This window comes from Anolis sagrei, chromosome 6, assembly GCF_037176765.1.
Source record: "Anolis sagrei isolate rAnoSag1 chromosome 6, rAnoSag1.mat, whole genome shotgun sequence".
Taxonomy (NCBI): Eukaryota; Metazoa; Chordata; class Lepidosauria; order Squamata; family Dactyloidae; genus Anolis; species Anolis sagrei.
The window spans coordinates 129,676,627-129,702,828 of record NC_090026.1 but is presented as its reverse complement, the minus strand read 5'-3'; the positions used below and the strand labels follow the sequence as shown (position 1 = coordinate 129,702,828).

General features: G+C 43.3%; 1 protein-coding gene across 1 annotated transcript in view; it reads left to right on the top strand.

The window, feature by feature from the left end:
- CCDC12 (coiled-coil domain containing 12) overlaps window positions 1–14,209 on the top strand; it is a 35,188-nt gene extending 20,979 nt beyond the window's left edge. The window contains exons 3-7 of the mRNA XM_067470408.1: window positions 8,416–8,495; window positions 9,894–9,955; window positions 10,975–11,009; window positions 11,748–11,824; window positions 13,564–14,209. Coding sequence (XP_067326509.1) covers window positions 8,416–8,495; window positions 9,894–9,955; window positions 10,975–11,009; window positions 11,748–11,824; window positions 13,564–13,643 — 334 coding nt within the window. The 3' untranslated portion in view covers window positions 13,644–14,209. The remainder of the gene's footprint in view (window positions 1–8,415; window positions 8,496–9,893; window positions 9,956–10,974; window positions 11,010–11,747; window positions 11,825–13,563) is intronic.
- Window positions 14,210–26,202: the final 11,993 nt, after the last annotated feature.

Below are 26,202 nucleotides of genomic sequence, written 5' to 3'. Positions count from 1 at the left end.
TGAGTCTGAAGATGACTCCACATTGGGAGGGATAGCTAAGGCCCCAGAGGACAGGGTCAGAATTCAGAATGACCTCAAGATTGGAGAAGACTAGCAAAAAGAATTTTTGAAATTAAAGGGACTACACTTGGGAAATGAAAATGAAATGCAGAGATACAGGATGGGTGACACTTGGGTTGAAAACAGGCCATGATAAAAAAGGATCTAGGGGTCCTAGCAGACCACAAGCTGAAGATGAATCAACAGTGTGATATGGCAGCTAAAAAACACCAATGTGATTCTACTTACTTAGGCGATCCCTCGTAGTCCGAGGTTGATGGTCCTCCCAAGTGTAGTATCCTGGCGGTGGGTCCGTAGGTGACTGTGGAGTCCTATTCTTGATCTGCTCCCGCAGTGGGGGCATCAGTTTCCAGTGGAAGGCGGTCCCAGTCGCGGTTGGCTTGATGCGCCTTCCTCTTGGCACGTTTCTCTCTTTCGTCCTCCATTCATGCCTCTTCAGATTCTACAGCACTGCTGGTCACAACTGACCTCTAGCTGGAGTGCTCAAGGGCCAGGGCTTCCCAGTTCTCAGTGTCTATGCCAGAGTTTTTAAGCTTGGCTTTGAACCCATCTTTAAATCTCTTTCCCTGTCCCCACACATTCCGTTTTCCAGTCTTGAGTTCGGAGTAGAGCAACTGCTTTGGGAGACGGTGGTCGGGCATCCGGACAACAAGGCCGGTCCAGCGGAGTTGATGGTGGAGGACCTGCCCACCAACATTCCGTTTTCCATTCTTGAGTTTGGAATAGAGCAACTGCTTTGGGAGATGGTGGTCGGGCATCCGGACAACATGGCCAGTCCAACGGGGTTGATGGCAGAGGACCATTGCTTAAATGCTGGTGGTCTTTGCTTCTTCCAGCACGCTGACATTTGTCCTCCTGTCTTCCAAAGAGATTTGCAGGATTTTCCAGAGGCAGCACTGATGGAATCGTTCCAGGAGTTGCATGTGATGTCTGTAGATTGTCCAGGTTTCGCTGGCGTATAGCAGGGTTGGGAGGACAATAGCTTTATAAACAAGCACTTTGGTCTCCCTACGGATGTCCCGGTCCTCAAACACTGACTGCTTCATTCAGAAAAATGCTGCACTCGCAGAGCTCAGGCGGTATTGAATTTCAATGTCAATGTTGACTTTGGTGGAGAGGTGGCTGCCAAGGGAGTGGAAATGGTCCACGTTTTCTAATGTTACGCCATAAGCTGTATCTCTGGCATTGGAGAGGGATGGCTGGTGACTGCTGGAAGAGCATTTTGGTTTTCTCGATGTTCAATGACAGACCGAGCTTCCGCGAAGGTGTTTAGAGTGGCTTGTAGGTCTTCTTCTGAAGACCTACTGAAGTTCTATAACAGATGTTCTTGAAACCTTGGTTTTGGCATTCAGTGGGAGGCCATAGTTCTACTCTATACTGCTTTGGTCAGGCCTGGCCTGGAATAACCCTGTGTTTGATTCTGGGCAAAACAATTCAAGAAGGAGATGGACCAGAAGGAAGGTGTCCAAAGAAGGGTGGCCAAAGTGGCCAAAGCTCTGGAAACCATTAATCCCCTCTGAAAATTAGGGAGCTGGGGATGTTTAACTTGGAGAAGAGAAGGCTGAGGGAAGTGTTTTAAGTTTGTTTTTTTGTTTTTTTGAAAGGGTGTCTCATTGAGGAGGGGACCAGCTTGTTTTCTGCTTCTCTGGATATTAGCACATGGTGCAGTGGATCCAAACAGCAGGAAATGAGATGCCACCTAAAAATTGGGGAAAACGTCTTGACAGTAATATCTGTTCAGTAGTGGAATCTGCTTCTATCTGGTGAAATTTTCTTCTCCTGAGGTGTTTTTAACAGTAGCTGAATGGCCATCTGTTGGGAGTGCTTGGAGTGTGTCTTCTTGCATGGAAGAATGGGTTGGACTAGATAGACCTTGGGGTCTCTTCCAGCTCTAGGATCTATGAACCCCTCTGGCTGGGACTGCTGAGGGATTCTTCTCTGTAGAAGCCAAGCATCATCCTCTTTCTTCCACCAGTGCTTCTCTATAGCAGTGCAAAGCTTTTCCAAGCGTGGCCCTATTAGTTCTAGGCTGCATCCCGATAATGGAGCATTCCTACCATGACATGCTTTGAAGATGAGTTGCAGATAAAATCTCACAGCTGTCTTGACCTTAAGTGTGCCTTGATGTCAGCCATTGTTGTTATGGTTGACTGGGGATGTGGGGCAACATCTCCTAATGGTTTGGACCATGAATGAGATGCTTCTTGTGATCAGTTTTATGTATGGAGATGGGCCATTAAACTGGAAGTGAAAGGATTGGTGGTCCTCCTGGTGGCCAATTTGGAAGAAGGTCTTCCAATTTGGAAGAAGGTCATCTTCTTGATGAGTTTTATGACTGTCAGTCTTGAATCTGCTCTCTTTGGGGAAGCTAAGAGAGACCCACATGGTGGCTGATCAGCTAAGACGGCCATGATTGCATAGACTTGCTCATGTGTGGATTTGGGGCAGAAAACTGCTTGTTTGTGCCGGTGTGCAAATTTTGCAAGAAGATAAGATTTCAGAAGTCTTCAGCCTCCTTCACCATTATATCCTGGTTGAAAAGAATTGGAGGCATTGCTTTGTAGGGCTTGTCCAGGCAAGATCTACAATGAGGTATCATGTAGTTGAGGAGGCATCCATCTTGTTTGTTGCTGCTCTGGGGACAATGACACAACGGAACAGCGGCTTACAGAAAATTACAGAAAAAGAGATGCCACCTAAATATGAGGAAGTACTTCCTGATGGTTAGAGGTATTTGGCAGGAGAATATTTTTCCTGGGAATCCAAACAGTTTTCTTCTCTGGAGGCTTTGAAATAGAGGTCATCTGCTGGGATTATTTCAATGTTATGTTCCTGCGAGGCAGAATTGAATTGGATTGGATGAGCTCTCCACAATTCCCTGGAGACTTCTGCTTCTCCACTTAAACACTGTAAGGGATATTACAAGGCTCTGGTTGTCTTTCCAGCACCTAAATGGCTCCTTCAAAAGGTCACCAAGTGGTTTGCAAATCGTGTGTGCTAATGTTCCTGTAGTTATCTTTCTGGCATTCCTGTAAAGCTTTGGAGACTCTTATCACAGGTCTGGCATTAGTAACTGGCTGACGCTCAGTCCAGATAAGACAGGTTTTGATGTGGAGGCAGGGAGAGTGAGGTGGAAAGCATGCCACGAGTGGGGTCACACTCCTTCTGAAGGACTTCTTTGATGCTCTGGGTCTGGTTCAGTTGCCTGTTGACATCCCTTTCCAGTCAGTCTGCCCTCTCTTCTGGGTACATGGGATAGAATCGTACCCAGTGGGAGGAGACCCCAAGAACTATCCAGTCTAACCACTTTCTACCAGAGTTTGCTTTTCTAATGGGTTCTGTAGTCACATCTCAATTAGGTTCTTGGGGCCTGTTTTGAAGGCATAGCACTGGTTTTTGAGCCTTGTTTTGCTTCAGAAACTTGCCTAGGTATCTCCCAGCACTTAGGGTCTGTGTGAGTGCCTAATGGACTTTGGAGAGCCACAGACCTTGAGGAAGAGTTGGGCTCCACATCCACCTAGAAGAAGGTCTTGGAGAGCCACCTCACCATGTTTTGGCCTCCTTTGGGCTTTTGCCTGAAGGAAGCATGTTTTTATCAACAGGGAGTGGTCTGGAAGGCCATTTCCGATTAGAAAAATAGTCTCTCCAGGACCTAAAATAGACTGGAAGTGAAAGGCTTCCAGTATCTCAAAGAAGACTGCCTTTTCTAGATGTCCTAGTCATCCGTAAGCCAGATCAGCAATTGGGTCACACTGTTTACAGAAAACCCACACACACACAGATAGATATCTACATAAAAACTCCAACCATCACCCAAGTCAAAAAAGAAGCACAATTAAAGCCTTGGCAGACGATGCAAATAGGATCTGCAAAGCCCACCTCCTCCAAGTTGAACTGAACCACCTCAACTGGGCTCACCAGGCCAATGGAGACTCCACCTCAGACATCAGAAGAGCGGCAAGACCGAGAAGAAGCCATGAGTGTAAAGATGAAGCTCCACCCAGAGGAAAAGTGTTCCTGCCATACATCAAGGGAACCACTGACCGCATAGGGAAGCTGATGAGGAAACACAACGTACAAACTATCTACAAACCCATCAAGAAAATCTAACAAATGCTCAGTTCAGCAAAGGACAAGAGGGATCCTCTCACCTCTGCAGGAGTCTGCCGTATACCATGCAGCTGTGGACAAGAAATCTCCATAGGGACCACCAAACACAGCAGCATTGCCCAGACACGAATCAAGGAACATGAAAGGCACTGTAGACTACTTCAGCCAGAGAAGTCAGCCATAGCAGAGCACCTGATGAACCAACCTGGACATAGTATATTATTTGAGAACACAGAAATTCTGGACCGCTCTCACAACCACTATGTCAGACTCCACAGAGAAGCCATTGAAATCCACAAGCATGTGGACAATTTCAACAGAAAGGAGGAAACCATGAAAATGAACAAAATCTGGCTACCAGCACAACAACAGAAAGGAAGCAGGCAGGGACATCTAATTACCTCTTAACAAAAGTTTGCTCTAGGCACTGTCAGGCCATTGTATGCTAATCAAGGTAATCAGTTGAAACATTCACCTCTAGCTCCAGCAGACAAGAGTCCTTTGTCCCATCCTGGTTATTCCACAGATATATAAACTCTTTTTCCTAGTTCCAACAGACCTCACTACCTCTGAGGATGCTTGGCATAGATGCAGGCGAAACATCAGGAGAAAATGCCTCTAGAACATGGCCCTATAGCCTGAAAAAACCTACAACAACCCAGTGATTCCTGCCATGAAAGCTTTCGTTTCTACAATATAGGTAAAGGTTAAGGTTGTCCCCTGGCATTAAGTCCAGTCATGTCTGACTCTGGGGTGTGGTGCTCATCTCCATTTCTAAGCCAAAGAGCCGGCATTGTCCGTAGACATCTCCAAGGTCATGTGGCTGGCATGACTGCATGGAGCGCCGTTACCTTCCCGTCGGAACGGTGCCTATTGATCTACTCACATTTGCATGTTTTCGAACTGCTAGGTTGGTAGAAGCTAGGGCTGACAGCGGAAGCTCTATCTCAAAGTAATTTTTGGAAGGCAATTCCTTTTCTGGGAAAAAATATAGTGTGGCTAGGTAAAATCACAAAAATGGGAGCGACATCTGATCCATGGAGTTCATTTCCCCCACTTTTGTTAAATCTAGATATCTCCTGTATGTTGGGTGTTTTTCTACTGTGTTTGCTTGTGATTTAGAGAGGCCTGGATCAACCTTTGGCCTTGGTGGTGATGGGTTTCTGGGATCTGAGGTCCAAATAAGTAACTTGAGGGAGAAGTCGCCAGTTAAGATATTGGATAGCATATCCTGCAGAGCTCAGTGTGTACAACATTTTGAAAAACAAATGGATTTGAAAGGCTGGGGTTTTGGAATTGTTAACATCTTTGGGAGACTAGCTGGGATGGGGCTCAGATTTCTGAGTTTGTTGATTTTTCTGGTGTTCTTTCTCGTAGCCCTGGGAACCGTGGGAAATACAAATATTCAGAGAGGGGATTGGATCGTTCAGTGCTGAACAGATCTTGGTGCCAAGCTAATTTCTAGAACTACAACTTTTTGGGTGCACCATTGACTGTGCTGGGTAGGGGATGGGGGGGTTTGGAATCTGAAAAGTACCTTTTCCCAGGATCTGGTGCGGAGTAGGAAGCTGGATTCTCCTCCCTCTTGTTTCCTGGATCATATGCTGTGTATCCCGTGAACTTTCCCAGGGGACATCTTGCCAGTAACAGCCGCTGCGAACTAATTGCTCATGGCACATTTGGGGGAGTGAGAGCATCGCGTCTAGTGTTTAATGAAACGGGTTGAGAGCTTTTCATTAGAAACGTAATAAGTTGCAAGGTCGAGTGGGAACCGGGAGTCGCCTAGAGAGCGTCCGTCCATTTCTGACGCTGCGGAACTCAACAAAAGCCTGGCGGGGAGGCCAATTTTTATTGTCGGAACAAAGGAAGACAAACCTTCCCTGGAGACAGACGCACAGGCTGTGTTATGTATGTATTGCCAGCCCTCCATATCCATGGATTTTGCCCTCTGTGGCTTGAAAATATTGCCATCCCCACCTCCACTATTTCTCTTAAAGCAAACCAAAATACCATAACCGATTAGAGTTTCAGGTCCAAACATAATTCATTTCAAAAGGGAGAAATGTTTGGTACTATTTATTAGGCATGGGTAACCACGGAAAAATTTGGTTCTAAACTCGTTTTGTTTTTAGGGGGCCCTTGCGTTTCGTTTTTTTTTTTAAGAATTCCGAAATTTTCCTTTTAAAAATTTCAAAATATACGAAATTTTGTAAAATTACGAATCGATTCGTTAATGGCGGACGCGATTGCGCAATATGCTAAAAAAAAAATCTCCAAATGGGACAGGGGGAACTTCTGAAGCTTCCCTCTCCCTCTGTTGTTGACTGTTGGTGTGAGAAAACAAACAACAACTATATTATATTATATTATTATAATATTATTATATTATATTGTTGTATATTATATTATTATAATATATTATATTATAATATTATTATATTATATATATTATATTATATTATATTATAATATACAATTATAATATAATATAATAATAATATAGTAATATAATATATAATAATATAATATAATATAATATAATTATTATAATATAATATAATATATATATATATTATAATATTATTATAATTGTATATTATATTATATTATATTTTATACTAGCTGTACCTGGCAACGCATTCCTGTGGCATAGAGTGAGGGTATGAAAAATAAAGTAATGAGAAATTTTGGGCAAGAAGGATGCCAGGAGAAAGAGGAGGGAGGGGGGAATGTGGGATTTGCCAGCTGGAAGGAAGGAAGGAAGGAAGGAAGGAAGGAAGGAAGGAAGGAAGGTAGCCCAGTGCAGCCCAGAGTGAGGCAAGAAGAAGCATGAGGAAAAAGGAGGGAAGCAGCAGAACAAAGGGACCGGAAGTGGGGTAAATGCGAGATTGTAAAACTTGCATCAGACATACGAAAATAATTACGAAATAAATACAAAATAATTACGAAATAATTATGAAAATTGGAAAAATTGTTTCGATTCTGAATTACTCCTCACACTATTCCTGCATGGCTCAATATTGGATCATAAGCTAATTTAAATACGAATTAATAATGAATAACGAAATTAACGAACTGGATCGCCCAAGCCTACTATTTATTTATTTAGAGCATTTATACCTCTTCCTTCTCAACCTGCAAAGAGGGACTCAGGACGGCTTCCAACAGGTAACTATTCAACACTAACACAATATAAACACATAACATAAAATACAATTAGCATACATTAAAAACAGTTATACATATACATTACAACAGTTTGCTGGTTCAAATCGTCATCCAAATCGGTCCATTGCGGTCCACTACAACCTTATCTTCACCAGTAAATTTTCTAAGTCTTCCAGCACAATTTGCAGTCTGTTCTGCAAATACTTGATCCCACAACTAGGATTTGGGTTTCTTCCAGAAGATCAGGAGGATGGGGCAGATATAATCTCACAAGGGAGGGAGAGACACAGTTGAGGGGCCACTACAGAGAAGGCCCTGTCCCTCGTCCCCACCAAATGCAACTGCGCTGGCAGTGGGAACGAGAGCAGGGCCTCGCCAGATGATCTTAAGGTCCTTGGTGGTATGAGGGTTGAATGAAAAGTAATGCCTCCACCTTCCTAACTCCTCAACAGATGGCAGTACTGGTATGTGGCAGATACTGGCTTGTTCAGTAGACTCTCCTCTATAGTTCCATTTCGGTGGGAAGCCTTAGCATTGAACGGTTGTGTTGTTAAAGTGCAAAGTATGGAACCCTGCGCAATTCGACTTAAGCAACGTGCAGTCATTGAATTCTTGACCGCAGAAGGTGTCACCCCAAAGGAGATTGATCAGCGAATGCAAGCTGTTTATAGTGATTGTGTTGATATGATTACTGTGTGTCGTTGGGTGAGTAAGTTTAAAGATGTTGAGGTGGGAACATCTGACTTGTGTGACAAACAAAGAGTTGGATGTCCTGTGACAGCAACCACCGAGTTTCACAAGCAAAAGGTTGACAGATTGATCCATGATGATCGTCGTTTCACTCAGAGAGAAATTTCAAGCATAATCAGCATTTCACAAGAACATGTGGGTCTAGCTGAAGCTTCCGAGCAGTCTTCAGAGGCAACCCCATGTAGAGTGCGTTGCAGTAATCTATTAGGGATAAGGGTACTACACTTAGGTAGAAAAAGGAAATGCATAGGATGGGTGACCCTTGGCTTGAAAACATGACACGTGAAAGGTTTTTAGCTTTCTAATTTCTCCACTTTCCCTTTCTAGGGAGCTGAAGTTGCGGAATTATACTCCCGAAGATGAAGAACTCAAGGGACGGATGGTGCCTCCGGCCAAGCCGGCCTCAGGTAAAGCCACACCCGGGATGGAGAGCTCTGCCAAAACGGAGCAGGGTTCAGTCTCACCTGGAAATGCTGAAACATTTGGAGCATAACTTACAGATTCCTCCAGATAGCACCTTGAGGGCATCTAAGGGCTTAGGCAGAGAGAAATGTGAGACAAAGGATTCTTGTCTGCTGGAGCTAGGTGTGAATGTGGACAATTTCAACAGAAAGGAGGAAACCATGAAAATGAACAAAATCTGGCTACCAGTATTAAAAAACTAAAATTGCAACAGCACAACAACATAGAGGAAGCAGGCAGGGACATCTAATTACCTCTCAACAAAAGTTTGCTCCAGGCACAGTCAGCCCATTGCATGCTAATCAAGGTGGTGAGTTGAAACATTCACACCTAGCTCCAGCAGACAAGAGTCCTTTGTCTCACCCTGGTCATTCCACAGATATATAAGCCCTTTTTCCTACTTCCAAGAGACCTCCCTACCTCTGAGGATGCTTGCCATAGATGCAGGCGAAACGTCAGGAGAGAATGCCTCTAGACCATGACCATACAGCCCGAAAAAACCTACAACTACCCAGTGATTCCGGCCATGAAAGCCTTCGACAATACATCAAATTCAGTTAATCTAATTTAATTAGATTTCTAGTTAATCTAGAAATCTAATCTGAGTTCTACAATCAACAACTTGGTCCAAAGCCTGTCTGTAGTCCATTTACCATAGCATTGTCATCATTTATCAACCTACTATCCAAATGCCTAGTCCCATAGCCACGTTTTCAACTTTTTCCTGAAGGACAGGAGGGAAGCAGTTGACCTAATTTCGCTGGGGAGCGAGTTCCACAGGTGATGTGGGGGGGGGGGGGGCAACACTGAGAAGGCCCTGTCTCTTGTCCCCACCAAGCGCGTTTGCGACAGAGGTGGGATTGAGAGCAGGGTCTCCCCGGAAGATCGTAAGCTTTGTGGTGGGTCTTAGGGGGATATGCGTTTGGACAAGTAAGCTGGGCCGGAACCATAGAAGGCTTTATAGGTCAAGACCAGCACTTTGAATTGTGCTTGGAACTGGACCAGCAGCCAGTGGAGCTGACATAACAGGGAGGTGATATGTTCCCTATATGCCGCTCCAGTAAGTAATCCAGCTGCCGCTCGTTGGACTAGTTGAAGTTTCCAAACAGTCTTCAAAGGCAACCCTACGTAGAGCATGTTTCAGTAATCAATTCAGGATGTAACAAGAGCATGGACCACTGTGGCCAGATCAGACTTCCCAAGGTACGGGCTTTGGCATGAGTGTCAGGAAGGAGAGACATACTTCAATGGCCCTCCCATAGTCCCAGCCTGGGGTTTCCCCGCTATTTCTTTGCTGATTTCAACCTGCAGGTAAAGTTTCCTTGTCTCTTTCTGCCCTCCAGTGGAAGACAAGGTGAAGGACCAGCTGGAAGCAGCCAAGCCTGAACCCATCATTGAAGAAGTGGTAGGTGGCTCCCTGCCTTTCCTATGCATATTAGTGGGAGATCTTTTCATGATATTATTTTGGAATTTTTTTGGTGTCAGGAGTGTCTTGAGAAACCTCAAGTCACTTCTGGTGTGAGAGGATTGACCATCTGCAAGGATAACGCCCAGGGACGGCTGTATGTTTTACCATCCTATGGGAGGCTTCTCTTATGTCCCAGCATGAGAAGCTGGAGCTGACAGATGGGAGCTCACCGCAGTCACCAGATTTATAATAACAAAAACAACAGTGGGAACAACAAAAACAACAATTTATTTGTTACTTACCTCTTGTGGTAGCTTGAGGCAGGGTACAACCTAGTTAAAATACATCAATAAAACAAGGGATCATAAAAAACATACATTACAAACAGACCAGTGTTTAAAACTCCAGTATTAATAATATGTAAATTGAAAAGTGATAGTTTCCTGATAGGCCTACAGGAAAATTACCCCAGACTTTTATGTTGCCTTGGTGGTTTGGGTCATCTGGAGTGATTTCCAGATTATTTTATATTTGATTTTGTTTCTTTTTTTGGAAGAATCTGGGAACTTTGAGTGGATTTTGGGAGGAATGTGGGAAAAGGACACGTGGGGCGAATGCATTCATGAAACTACAGTGTTCCAGCCCTTAAATGAAACTCTTGGGCCTGCTTTGTCACATACATAATTGGGAGTTGTTAGGAAAGGATTAGTATCCTGCTATATTATTGTTATCGTTATCTTCCTCCTCCTCCTCCTCCTCCTCCTCCTCCTCCTCCTCCTCCTCCTCCTCCTCCTCTTCTTCTTCTTCTTCTCCTCCTTCTTCTCTTTCTCTTTCTCCTTCTTCTCTTCCTCCTCCTCCTCCTCTTCTTCTTCTCCTTCTCTTTCTCCTTCTTCTCTTCCTCCTCCTCTTCTTCTTCTTCTTCTTCTTCTTCTTATTTTTCTCCTTCTTCTCTTCCTCCTCCTCCTCTTCCTTCTTCAATAATAATAATAATAATAATTTGCTTCCTCTATTCCTAGGATTTGGCAAACCTTGCACCTAGAAAACCTGATTGGTAAGTATAGCAGTAATCTATATAAATAAAAATGTAATGTTCATTTGTGGGTTTCACATAACCCCAAAACCACTGGACGAATTGACACCAAATTTGGACACAAGACACCTCTCAGGCCAACAAGTGACCATCACTCATAAAAACACTGAAAAACACAGCAGAAGAGACTTAAAAAGCCAAAAAAATTACATTACAATGCATGCACAAAACCACACACACACATATATATACACACACACAAACAAACACATATACACATACACACAAATATATACACATAGATAACACACAAAACACATATACAGAGACTGGGCAACTAGCCGTCCACCGCGGCTAACAGTGGGAGCTCACCCAGTCCCACAGATTAGAACTGCCAAACTGGGCAAGTTCAGCAGTTCAGCAGCACAAAGGTTTAACCCATTGCACCACTGCAAAACACCTGGGAGTCTTTTATTCTCTCTTTTTTAAAAGAATTAATACAATTAATTAAGGATTTCCTAGGGAAGGTGCAGCCGATTAATATGCAATTAATAAGGCTTTGGAGGGATTGCAGGAATTAGTGAGCCTCAGGAGAGATTGCAAAACAGTGGTTTGGTTTTCTGCCTGTTCAACTACAATTTCCAACTGATGGTGATGTTAAGGTGGGTTTTGGGGGCAAGATTAGTTCAGAGGGAGTTTACCTTTGCCTTCCCCTTACCTGGGATCACCCAGTTTCAATTTCCTCCTCTTCCTTTGCAGGGATTTGAAGCGAGACGTAGCCAAAAAGCTGGAGAAACTAGAGAAGCGGACACAGCGGGCAATCGCCGAGCTAATACGTGAGTGATGCGCTGGCAGATGGAAAGGTTGCGCTTTTACATTTGGTCAATGCCCACCAAACCCTTCTAATGTTTTCTGTTGGTCATGGGAGTCCTGTCTGCCATATTTGGTTCAATTCCATCATTGGTGGAGTTCAGAATGCTCATTGATTATAGGTCAACTATAAATCCCAGGAACTACAACTCCCAAATGACAAAATCAATTTTTTTGAGTGATGGTCACTCCTTGGGTTAGTAGGTATCTTGTGGCCAAATTTGACTGCAATTTGTCCAGTGGTTTTTGAGTTATGTTAATCCCACAAACGAACATTACGTTTTTATTTATATAGATAAATCACTTTCAGACTTTGTGTATGACGTGGATATGAAATGTGAATGCATTCTGTATTTATTTAGGCTTAAATTCCATCTCAAAGGTATGTGCAAATGTAGTTATTCCAGTCTGGAAGGGGGGAAAAACCCTCAAAATCCCAAACTGGACCCAAGTATTTTGGATAAAGGATACTCCACCTATACTACAGTCAAAGGCTATGAAAAATGTCAGACTTCTGAGGCTGGATCTACACTGCCATATAATGCAGTTTCAGAGTGCAGTTGAACTCCATTGAACTGGATTATGTGGCAAGTTAGATCAGGCCTGGCCAAACTTTTTGCCCTCCAGTTGTTTTGGACTCTTAACTTCCTACCGGTTGTTAGGAATTGTGGGAGCTGAAGTTCAAAACACCTGGAAGGACAGCTGAAGTTTGCCCATACCTGCTCTCACTGCCTACTTACTTAGGCAATCCCTCGTAGTCCGAGGATGATGGTCCTCCAAGTGTAGTATCCTGGCGGTGGTGACTGTGACTGTGACTGTGGAGCCCTATTCTTGATCTGCCACACAGTGAGGGCATCGGTTTCCAGGTGGAGGGTGGTCCTGGTCAGGGTTGGCTTGATGTGTCTTCCTCTTGGCACATTTCTCTCTTTTGCCCTCAAATCATGCCTCCTCAAATTCTACAGCACTGCTGGTCACAGCTGACCTCCAGCTGGAGTGATCAAGGGCCACGGCTTCCCAGTTCTCAGTGTCTATGCCAGAGTTTTTAAGGCTGGCTTTGATCCTGTCTTTTAATCTCTTTTCCTGTCCATCAACATTCCGTTTTCCGTTCTTGAGTTCGGAGTAGAGCAACTGCTTTGGGAGACGGTGGTCAGGCATCCAGACAACGTAGCCGGTCCAGTGGAGTTGATGGCGGAGGACCATCACCTCAGTGCTGGTGGTCTTTGCTTCTTCCAGCGCGCTGACATTTGTCCGCTTGTCTTCCCAAGAGATTTGCAGGACTTTTCGGAGGCAGCGCTGATGGAATCATTCCAGGAGTTGCATGTGGCGTTTGTAGACTGTCCACGACTCGCAGGCATATAGCAGAGTTGGGAGGACAATAGCTTTATAAACAAGCACCTTGGTATCCCTATGGATGTCCCGGTCCTCAAACACTCTGCTTCATTCAGAAAAATGCTGCACTTGCAGAGCTCAGGCGGTGTTGAATTTCAGTGTCGATGTTGACTTTGGTGGAGAGGTGTCTGCCAAGGGAGCAGAAATGGTCAACATTTTCTAATGTTACGCCATTAAGCTGTATCTCTGGCATTTGAGAGGGGTTGGCCGGTGACTGCTGAAAGAGCAGGGATGGAAGCTTGCATATCTAGCATATACTTTCCAGTGCTTGCACAGGGCTAAAATGGTGCCGTAACAATGTGCCTTTCTCTTCTAGGAGAAAGGCTAAGAGGCCAAGAGGAGAACCTGGCATCGGCGGTCGAGACTGCAAAACAAGAGGACAGTGATTCGGACTGAAATGCTCTTGTGTGTGGTTCAGGCGGTCTGCGAAGACACATCCTTCACCTTTTTGGACATATAGGATGCAAATCCACAAGACAATGCAGCGTTGGACACAAAGGAATTTCTCCATATATGTGGGATGAGCCATTGCAGAGAAGAATTAAGAGGAAAGGGAAGAGGTGAATTGCAGTCACGTGCAGACCTGTCTCCATGGAGGTAATATCTCTCCACTCAAGTGACAGTGAAACCATCTGAACAATAACAGAAGAGAACCTTAATTAATATTCATTGCAAAAATAGCAGGCCTAAATTGAGAAATTGCAAGGTGGATGAGAAAGTGTAGCAAGTAATTTGCAAGCTTAACAACTCTGGAACGTTTCCTTTGGAGCACCACAACTCCCAGAAAACTCTGAGCCTTGAAATAACCTCTCTCTTGCATTGTTTAGTTTGCAACTTTTTGTTTTTCATTTTTTACATGTTTTCCTTTTGAAAACAAAATATTGCCACTCCTAATTTTTATTCTCAGATTATACTGATAAATATGGTATTATTTTTTTAAGAATAAAAAGATCTAAAAGCAACGAATGAAAATCTTTTGTGTTTTTTTTTATACCGGTGTGTGTGTGTGTGTGTGTGTGTGTGAGAAAGCCATAGTAGCTTATCTTATTGAGAAAACCAAAATCTCGACAGGCTTTTGCAAGCATGACCCTTTTGGAGATTATTTATGCATTTATTTTATTTATTTACAGTATTTATATTCCGCCCTTCTCACCCCGCAGGGGACTCAGGGCAGATTACAATGCACATATACATGGCTGTTGTACTCCAGGTCAGGAAAAAGCCCTCTGACTTTAAAACACACCACACAAAGAGTGAAGAAACAAATCTTCTTTTATTGAAGCTTAGTAAATAGCCAGAAGAAATAAATGCTTGTAAGAAAATAAGAAAGTTCCAAAAAGTAATAAATCCATAAAAAGGTAGTAACACAAAGCAATGTCCACACCAGATATAAAGGCAATCCAAGACAGCATTTAACCAGACAGGAATCAAACAGGATGCAAAGACAATCAAAAAGGCTAAAAAAACTCCACAGGAACAAGACCCCTTGAACAGGATTTCCATGGCACATGAACTTGATTTCCAAATGATGCCTGATCTAACAGGTTTCCCCTTGAGGCAAACCTTATATCCCAAAACTCAGGAATTGGTTTTGCTTTCCCCCACTTTTACCCCTTATCAGACGAAGCCTTTCAGAGCGATGTAAACACGGAGTTTGCTGTCGATCCTGGCTAATCTGCAGCCACCTATTCTTCAATTCCCTATCTGGCTGCCTATTAAAATTCCCAGGTTTCAGATTGTTTTCCAAACCCAAATCTTGAGAGCTCACAGAGAGAGGGAGTGAACTATCATTGCTAGGCCCAGCAGGAATATTCTCATGAGAAACTGCTCTTTGCACTGGGGCCTCTCTGTCATTGTCTGCCTGAAAATCATTGACCAAGCCATTTCCATCTTGTACCTCAGCCTCATCATTTCCCACATCAGGATCCTGAAACACAAACACAGGCTGATTCCCAACGTTCAATGTCATTAGTCATACAGCATATATAGATAGACACAGAGGCAATTTAATATCTGGCTTTCCGGCTTCATGGGGATATGCTCGATTCCGGCCACAGAGGGAGCTGCCGCTTCACCATCAACTTGTGATACCGAGTCTGCACGCATTATTGGCCAATAATCACACAGTCCTGGACACTTGGGAAGTGTCCGACGTGCGATCCAATACAACAGCCACCAGAGTAATCTTTGCTGTGGATTCATCTGTCAGAGTGTGACAGAAGCTTTGAAGCTTAGAAGAATGGACACTTTGAGACTTCAGTAAAAGCAAACATATAGCTTTACTGAGTATACAGCACACACTCACATTGACACCCAGCCAAAAAGACAGAAACAAGACAAAAGCACGGAAGTAAGAAGGAGGAACGAAATCTTATCTCTGGATCCTCCCTACGCATTCCAGGCACACTCAGGGTCACAACTTCACAGTTCATTAGAGGCTTGACTGATTAATCCTTTCAGAGTCAATACACTCTCCGCTAATGCAATCAGGTTACATTCACAGGCATTACACAAAATTACATTTAAACATTCACATTACACTAATTTTACATTAACATCATCTTGTTGTGTTTCTAATAATAATAATAATAATAATAATAATAATAATCCTGAACAATAGCTTTATGGGATTCTTAAGCTTTAGTGTATTTTTCATCTAAAGCTTGATCGGGCCTTTGCTTTTTTTCACTTTTAGAAGCAATCTGAAATCAAAATTGCATTCACCAATGAGAAGCTATGTTCTGCTAAATATATATGGACACTTCAGGAGATGTATTTTTGGTATGCAATGCATTGCTCTCAGTAATATAGCATCCACTTCAGTGGTTCTCAACCTGTGGGTCCCCGGTGTTTTGGGCTACAACTCCCAGAAATCCCATGCAGTTTACCAGCTGTTAGGATTTCTGAGAGTTGAAGGTCAAAACATTTGGGGACTCACAGTTTGAGAACCACTTATCTACTTGGATTTCTGTATGGCAGGATGGGGTTGGACTGGATGACCCTTGGGGTCTCCTTCAAACTCTAGATATTGACAAGCTGGAATGTGTCCAGAGGAGGGCGACTAAAATGATCAAGGGTCTGGAGAACAAGCCCTATGAGGAGTGGCTTAGGGAGCTGGGCATGTTTAGCCTGAAGAAGAGAAGGCTGAGAGGAGAAATGATAGCCATGTATAAATATGTGAGAGGAAGCCACAGGGAGGAGGGAGCAAGCTTGTTTTCTGCTTCCTTGGAGACTAGGACGCGGAACAATGGCTTCAAACTACAAGAGAGGAGATTCCATCTGAACATTAGGAAGAACTTCCTGACTGTGAGAGCCGTTCAGCAGTGGAACTCTCTGCCCCGGAGTGTGGTGGAGGCTCCTTCTTTGGAAGCTTTTAAACAGAGGCTGGATGGCCATCTGTCAGGGGTGATTTGAATGCAATATTCCTGCTTCCTGGTAGGGGGTTGGACTGGATGGCCCATGAGGTCTCTTCCAACTCTTTGATTCTATGATTCTATGATTCTATGTCTCTGCTATTCTTCATTCAGTTTTCAGTGCCATATATCTCCCTTAGTCCTTCAAATTCTATGATTCTATGATAATACATATGCTCAATGTATTGTCGAAGGCTTTCATGGCCGGGATCACTGGGTTGTTGTAGGTTTTTCTGGGCTATATGGCCATGTTCTGGAGGCAATTTTTCTCCTGACGTTTCGCCTGCATCTGTGGCAAGCATCCTCAGAGGTAGTGAGGTCTACCTCTGAGGATGCTTGCCATAGATGCAGGCGAAACGTCAGGAGAAAAATTGCCTCCAGAACATGGCCATATAGCCCGGAAAAACCTACAACAACCCAATACATATGCTGCTATTTAAAAGATGAGTTGTTGGATATGAAAACAAAAGATAAGTCTTTGCTCAATTGATTTTCATCCATTTCTGATGGGATGACCATCTTTGGTTCAACTGCTCCTCAATTTTCAAATTGGAAAGGCCTAAAGTCCATCTTTGCTTTGCTTTTACGTTTAAAAGGTGCAGCACGGTTAATTGTTTTGCATTCATTTACATGGTTTCCTCCTGATTTGTTAGCCATTTGCTGGAGTCATTTCAAGCCATGCCTTTCCATGTTCCATCCCACATTTGTGGCCAAGGATGTGACCTCAAACGGCATTTCCCCAAATGTCACAATGTCACTTTTACTTCCTTTTTGGGCAGCACATTCCTGTATGGCAACATCTGCTTTTGGTGCAATGACAGGGATTACTATGTTTGTATTTCTTTTGCAGAGTGTGGTTGGCAAGAGTCGGGGTTGCTTTACACAGTTCTAGTTTGTATTTCTAAACTGCGTCGAAGTTCCATCTAAGTCTGTACCGGCTTGGTTGGGACCTGGATGGGAAACATTTGTGGAGCTGTATGTTGAATTCACTAGAGGTGAAAGGAAACAACAAAAATAATTATGTTGTGTGTCATAAAAAGGTCGAGAGGTGACTTTGGTGGCATCTACACTGTAAAATTAATGCAGTTTAATACCACTTTAAGGCTCCTTGGTTAAACCATTGAGCTGCTGAACTTGCCAACCGATAGGTCAGCGGTTCAAATCTGGGAAGCAGGGTGAGCTCCCGCTGTTAGCTCCAGCTTCATAGAATCATAGAATCAAAGAGTTGGAAGAGACCTCATGGGCCATCCAGTCGAACCCCATTCTGCCAAGAAGCAGGAATATTGCATTCAAATCACCCCTGACAGATGGCCACCCAGCCTCTCTTTAAAAGCTTCCAAAGAAGGAGCCTCCAACACACTCCCTCTGGGGCAGAGAGTTCCACTGCTGAACGGCTCTCACAGTCAGGAAGTTCTTCCTCATGTTCTGCCAACCTAGCAGGTTTTAAAACATGCAAATGTGAGTAGATCAATAGGTATCGCTTCTGTGGAAAGGTAACAGCACTCCATGCAGTCATGTCGGCCAAATAACTAGGTGGTGTCTATGGACAATGCCGGCTCTTAGAAATGGAGATGAGCACCACCCCCCAGAGTCGGATTTGACTTCGACTAGACTTAATGACAGGGGAAACCTTTACCTTTACTTTGAATACCACTTTAACTGCCATGGAATCCAGGGACGTGTGGTTCGATGAGGCAAAGAAGGCTAAAGACCTTGTAAAACTACAACTCCCAGGATTCCATCATATTCAGCTATGGCAGTTCAAGTAGTATGAAACTGCCACTTAGGCATCAGGAGTTAAGACACATGATATTTTGCAGTGTCTTTGGTTGCATCTACATTGTAGAATTAATGCAGTTTGGCACCACTTTAACGATCATTGTTTACATTGGCAGGCATATCAATATAGAATCATAGAGTTGGAAGAGACCTCATGGGCCATCCAGGCCAACCCCATTCTGCCAAGAAGCAGGAATATTGCATTCAAAGCACCCCTGACAGATGGCCATCCAGTCTCTGTTTAAAATCCGCCAAAGAAGGAGACTCCACCACACTCCGGGGCAGGGAGTTCCACTGCTGAACGGCTCTCACAGTCAGGAAGTTCTTCCTCATGTTCAGATGGAATCTCCTTTATAATACCTTTATTATAAGTTCCCTTGTGGAGAGAAAAAGTGAGGTATAAATAAACATAAACATTAATAATAATAATAATAATAATAATAATAATAGTTGTTGTTGTTGTTGGTGGTGGTGGTGGTGGTGATTGGCACACTGTGTGCAGTGCCTAATAATTATTATTGGTGGTGATGATCGGCACACTGGGTGCAGTGCCTAAAGACCTTGGCCTGCACTTAAACACAATCGGCGCTGACAAAATTACCATCTGCCAGCTGCAGAAGGCCACCTTACTGGGATCTGCACGCGTTATTCATTGATACATTACATAGTCCTAGACCAGTGATGGGCAACCTTTTGAGCTTGGTGTGTCAACATTTGCCAAAAACCTGAGCATAACTTGGGTGGCGTGTCAACTTCGAGAAAAAAATAAATATAATTTTGCAAAATTTATAGTTTAAATAAGAAAAAAATGTATATTCCATGCTGAGTTATGGAGTGAACCTTGCTCAAACATGCAAGGATGGAATTAGATAATAATAATAATAATAATAATAATAATAATAATAATCCTTTATTTGTACCCCGCTACCATCTCCCGAAGGACTTGGTGCGGTTTACAAGAGGCTGAGCCCAAAAACAATAGTAAAACAGCAACAACAAACAGCAAAATAACTCAGAAAACAAAGCAATAACATTGACAACACACAATGACACAATTAAAAACAATGGCAGGGCCAAATGTAATAATTAAAATTAAAAGTGCTGATTGGCTCTTATAAGGTGTACTTTTCTGTATGCGGCCGCATGTGACTGCGTGTCATCAAAAATAGCCATGTGTGTCAGTGCTGACATGCGTGTCATAGGTTCACCATCACGGTCCTAGACACTTGGGAAGTGTCAGACGTGTGATCCAATACAACAGCCAGCAGAGTGAACTTGTTTGCTGTGTACTAATCCTGTTGTGTATCTAATACTACTACTACTACTACTACTACTACTTGGGAAGTATCCAACGTGTGATCCAATACAACAGCCAGCAGAGTGAACTTGTTTGCTGTGTACTAATCCTGTTGTGTATCTAATACTACTACTACTACTTGGGAAGTATCCAACGTGTGATCCAATACAACAGCCAGCAGAGTGAACTTGTTTGCTGTGTACTAATCCTGTTGTGTATCTAATACTACTACTACTACTACTACTACTACTACTTGGGAAGTATCCAACGTGTGATCCAATACAACAGCCAGCAGAGTGAACTTGTTTGCTGTGTACTAATCCTGTTGTGTATCTAATACTACTACTACTACTGCTACTACTACTTGGGAAGTATCCAACGTGTGATCCAATACAACAGCCAGCAGAGTGAACTTGTTTGCTGTGTAATAAATACTACTACTACTGCTACTACTACTTGGGAAGTATCTGACGTGTGATCCAATACAACAGCCAGCAGAGTGAACTTGTTTGCTGTGTAATAAATACTACTACTACTGCTACTACTACTTGGGAAGTATCTGACGTGTGATCCAATACAACAGCCAGCAGAGTGAACTTGTTTGCTGTGTACTAATCCTGTTGTGTATCTAATACTACTACTACTGCTTGGGAAGTATCCAACGTGTGATCCAATACAACAGCCAGCAGAGTGAACTTGTTTGCTGTGTACTAATCCTGTTGTGTATCTAATACTACTACTACTACTACTACTACTTGGGAAGTATCCAACGTGTGATCCAATACAACAGCCAGCAGAGTGAACTTGTTTGCTGTGTACTAATCCTGTTGTGTATCTACTACTACTACTACTACTTGGGAAGTATCCAACGTGTGATCCAATACAACAGCCAGCAGAGTGAACTTGTTTGCTGTGTACTAATCCTGTTGTGTATCTAATACTACTACTACTACTACTTGGGAAGTATCCAACGTGTGATCCAATACAACAGCCAGCAGAGTGAACTTGTTTGCTGTGTACTAATCCTGTTGTGTATCTAATACTACTACTACTACTACTACTACTTGGGAAGTATCCAACGTGTGATCCAATACAACAGCCAGCAGAGTGAACTTGTTTGCTGTGTACTAATCCTGTTGTGTATCTAATACTACTACTACTACTACTACTACTACTTGGGAAGTATCCAACGTGTGATCCAATACAACAGCCAGCAGAGTGAACTTGTTTGCTGTGTACTAATCCTGTTGTGTATCTACTACTACTACTACTACTACTACTTGGGAAGTATCCAACGTGTGATCCAATACAACAGCCAGCAGAGTGAACTTGTTTGCTGTGTACTAATCCTGTTGTGTATCTAATACTACTACTACTACTACTACTACTTGGGAAGTATCCAACGTGTGATCCAATACAACAGCCAGCAGAGTGAACTTGTTTGCTGTGTACTAATCCTGTTGTGTATCTACTACTACTACTACTACTTGGGAAGTATCCAACGTGTGATCCAATACAACAGCCAGCAGAGTGAACTTGTTTGCTGTGTACTAATCCTGTTGTGTATCTAATACTACTACTACTACTACTTGGGAAGTATCCAACGTGTGATCCAATACAACAGCCAGCAGAGTGAACTTGTTTGCTGTGTACTAATCCTGTTGTGTATCTAATACTACTACTACTACTACTACTACTTGGGAAGTATCCAACGTGTGATCCAATACAACAGCCAGCAGAGTGAACTTGTTTGCTGTGTACTAATCCTGTTGTGTATCTAATACTACTACTACTACTACTACTACTTGGGAAGTATCCAACGTGTGATCCAATACAACAGCCAGCAGAGTGAACTTGTTTGCTGTGTACTAATCCTGTTGTGTATCTACTACTACTACTACTACTACTACTTGGGAAGTATCCAACGTGTGATCCAATACAACAGCCAGCAGAGTGAACTTGTTTGCTGTGTACTAATCCTGTTGTGTATCTAATACTACTACTACTACTACTACTACTTGGGAAGTATCCAACGTGTGATCCAATACAACAGCCAGCAGAGTGAACTTGTTTGCTGTGTACTAATCCTGTTGTGTATCTAATACTACTACTACTACTACTACTACTTGGGAAGTATCCAACGTGTGATCCAATACAACAGCCAGCAGAGTGAACTTGTTTGCTGTGTACTAATCCTGTTGTGTATCTACTACTACTACTACTACTACTACTTGGGAAGTATCCAACGTGTGATCCAATACAACAGCCAGCAGAGTGAACTTGTTTGCTGTGTACTAATCCTGTTGTGTATCTAATACTACTACTACTACTACTACTACTACTTGGGAAGTATCCAACGTGTGATCCAATACAACAGCCAGCAGAGTGAACTTGTTTGTTGTGTACTAATCCTGTTGTGTATCTAATACTACTACTACTACTACTACTACTACTTGGGAAGTATCCAACGTGTGATCCAATACAACAGCCAGCAGAGTGAACTTGTTTGCTGTGTACTAATCCTGTTGTGTATCTAATACTACTACTACTACTTGGGAAGTATCCAACGTGTGATCCAATACAACAGCCAGCAGAGTGAACTTGTTTGCTGTGTACTAATCCTGTTGTGTATCTAATACTACTACTACTACTACTACTACTACTGCTATACTACTTGGGAACTATCCGACATGTGATCCAATACAACAGCCAGCAGAGTGAACTTGTTTGCTGTGCACTAATCCTGTTGTGTATCTAATAATAATAATAATAATAATAATAATAATAATAATACTTGGGAAGTGTCCGACGTGTGATCCAATACAACAGCCAGCAGAGTGTCTGCTGGGGATTCATCTTGTGTTTCAAATAATACTAATAATACTACTAATAATAATAGTAATAATAAAACAATGCATGAAAGAATTGGGACGGACGGTTGAACTATGCAGACGGTTGAGCTATGCGCAACAGTGGTTTGTGGTTTGTGAGAGCCATGTGTTGGGAAATTCCAATTTTGAAATTTTGGGCAAACGTCTTTCCAGTTTCCTGACAAAAGGGCAAAGCAAAGAGGTGGAAGGCTGCCTTAGAGTCAGCTTCAGGAGGCATCAAAAGCATCTTTCTCTGCGTGCAGAGGGATTGGAAACCATGGGAAGGTTCTGGCTGGTGTTTCTGGCTAGTTATCTCCTCCTGGTGGCTACCATTTCTGGGAATGTAGCTCCAGGGCCACCGTCTGCAAAAGCAACCCCGGCTTCGATCTCCGCTCCTGCATTGGAGGGGACAGCATCCAAAAACCTTGCTGTGAGTAGTGAGTGTGCATCCATGGATTAAATTTGGAAGGGCTCCAGATAGGGATAGGGATCATAGATGAAGGTATTGCTGAAACGTATTTATTGTGGCAGAGGCAAATTGAGAATATATATTTTAAAAAACCACAAAGTTTAAAAACTTGGCACTATACTAGGTTTTCTTGACCAGAAGCTGGCCATTTGGAGTGCCTCTCGTGTCACTGTAAAAAGGTCCTCCGTTGTGCATGTGGCGGGGCCCAGACAACACTGTAGTCAGTGGTCTGTGGTTTTCTCTTCTCCCCACTCGCATGTCGTGGATTCCACTTTGTGGCCCCATTTCTGAAGGTTGGCTCTGCATCTCGTGGTGCCAGAGCGCAGTCTGTTCAGCACCTTCCAAGTTGCCCAGTCATCTGCGTGCCCAGGAGGTAGTTTCTCATCTGGTCTCCATCACTGGTTGAGGTTCTGGGTTTTACCCTGCCACTTTTGGACTCTGGATTGCTGAGTTGTTCCTGCAAGTATCTCTGTAGATCAGTGTTTCTCAACCTGGGGGTCGGGACCCCTGAGGGGGTCATGAGAGGGTGTCAAAGGGGTCGCCAAAGACCATCAGAAAACATAGTATTTTCTGTTGGCCATTGGATTCTGTGTGGGAAGTTTGACCCAATTCTATTGTTGATCGAGTTCAGAATGCTCTTTGATTGTGGGTGAACTATAAATCCCAACAACTACAACTCCCAAATGTCAAGGTTTATTTTCCCCAGACTCCACCAATGTTCACATTTGGGCATATTGAGTATTCGTGCTAAGTTTGGTCCAGATTCATCATTGCATGAATCCACAGCATTCCTCTGGATGTAGGTGAACTATAACTCTCAAACTCAAGGTCAATGCCACAAAACCCTTCCAGTGTTTTCTGTTGGTCATGGGAGTTCTGTGTGCCAAGTTTGGTTTAAATCCATCGCTGGTGGAGTTTAGAATGCTCTTTGATTGTAGGTGAACTATAAATCCCAGCAATTACAACTCCCAAATTACAAAATCAATCCCCCCCCCAACCCCATTAGCATTCACATTTGGTCATATTGGGTATTTGTGCTCAATTTAGTCCAGTGAATGAAAATACATCCTGCATATCGGATATTTACATTACGATTTATAACAGTAGTAAAATGACAGGTATCAAGTAGCAACGAAAACAATATTATGGTTGGGGGTCACCACAACATAGGGAACGGCATTAAGGGGTCACGGCATTAGCAAGGTTGAGAACCACTGCTGTAGATCTTAAGAAGCTGTTTTTTGATTTAAGGCATTGGCATGTTGGCTGATATCTGAACAGAGGAACAGAGGATGAGCCAGGGATGTCACTGCCTTGGTCCTTGGTCCTGTTTTAATACTGTTTTAATATTAAATTTTAATTTAATATTAATCTTAAATATTTGTATACTTAAAGTTGTATTGTAATGCTTTTAATTGTGATCCACTTTGAGTCTTTGTATGGAGAGAAAAAGTGGGATAATCTATATAAATAAAAACGTAATGTTCGTTTGTGGGATTGACATAACTCATAAACAACTGGGCGAATTGACACCAGATTTGGACACAAGACACCTCTCAGGCCAACGAGTGACCATCACTCATAAAAACACTGAAAAACGCAGCAGAGGAGACTTAAAAAGCCCAAAAAATACATTACAACACATGCGCAAAACCACATAGGTTTCCCCCCCTGACATTAAGTCCAGTCGTATGCCTTTTTAGTGCCGATGGAAGCTGGAGTCTAGCAATAGTTGTGAGTTTTGGACTGCAGCTCCCATAATCCACCACTCAGTTCAAGTCTATGAAAAGTCATTCTTATTTGGGGCCAATGGGAGTTGGAGTCCAAAACACTCAAAAGACTGTAGTTTGGGAAAGTTAAAGGTTTCCCTTTGACATTAAGTCCAATCGCGTCTGACTCTGCAGGTTGGTGCTCATCTCCATATCTAAGCCAAAGAGCTGGCATTGTCCATAGACACCTCCCAGGTCATGTGGCCAGCATGACTGCATGGAGCGCCGTTACCTTCCTGCCGGAGCGGTACCTAGTGATCTACTCACATTTGCATGTTTTCGAACTGCTAGGTTGGCAGAAACTGGGGCTAACAGTGGGAGCTCACACCTCTCCCTGGATTCGAACCTGCGACCTTCTGGTCAACCAGCTCAACGGTTTAACCCACTGTGCCACCGGGGGCTCCTTCTATCTATCTATACACATAATAAAAGTGAAAATATGTATATGTGTATATGTATGTGTGTATGTGGCTGGAGGGTCTACCTACACAGATAAGTTCCTGCCTCCACAAACAGCTATAGATCACACTAGGTTATAGAGTGCCATGAACACATATCCAAGAGCCCTGCTAATGTCCTCCACTGTGCCACCGGTAAAATACATTACAACACATGCGCAAAACCACATATTTATATGCAAATACACATATACACATATGTACACACACATATGGGAGCCCCCGGTGGCGCAGTGGGTTAAAGCACCGAGCTGCTAAGCTTGTTGATCGAAAGGTCGCAGGTTCGATTCTGGGGAGCGGCGTGAGCTTCCGCTGTCAGCCCTAGCAGTTTGAAAACATGCAAATGTGAGTAGATCAATAGGTACCGCTCCGGCGGGAAGGTAACGGCGCTCCGTGCAGTCATGCCGGCCACATGACCTTGGAGGTGTCTACGGACAACGCTGGCTCTTCGGCTTAGGAATGGAGATGAGCACCACACCCCAGAGTCAGACATGACTGGACTTAATGTCAGGGGACTATCTTTACCTTTACCTACACACACATATAAACATATATATACACACAAAACACATATACACAGACTAGGCCACAGCAACGTGTGGCAGGGGACAGCTAATAATAATAATAATAATCATCATCATCATCATCATCATCATCCAGTGGAGCCTTCTTCTCTGGAAATTTTGGAAGCAGAGGTTGGATGGCTATATGTAGGGAGGGCTTGGATGGTGTCTTCCTGCCTGGCTGAAGTGGAGTTGGACTAGATGGCCTTTGGGGGTCCCTTCTCATAGAATCATAGAATCAAAGAGTTGGAAGAGACCTCATGGGCCATCTAGTCCAACCCCATTCTGCCAAGAAGCAGGAATATTGCATTCAAATCACCCCTGACAAATGGCCATC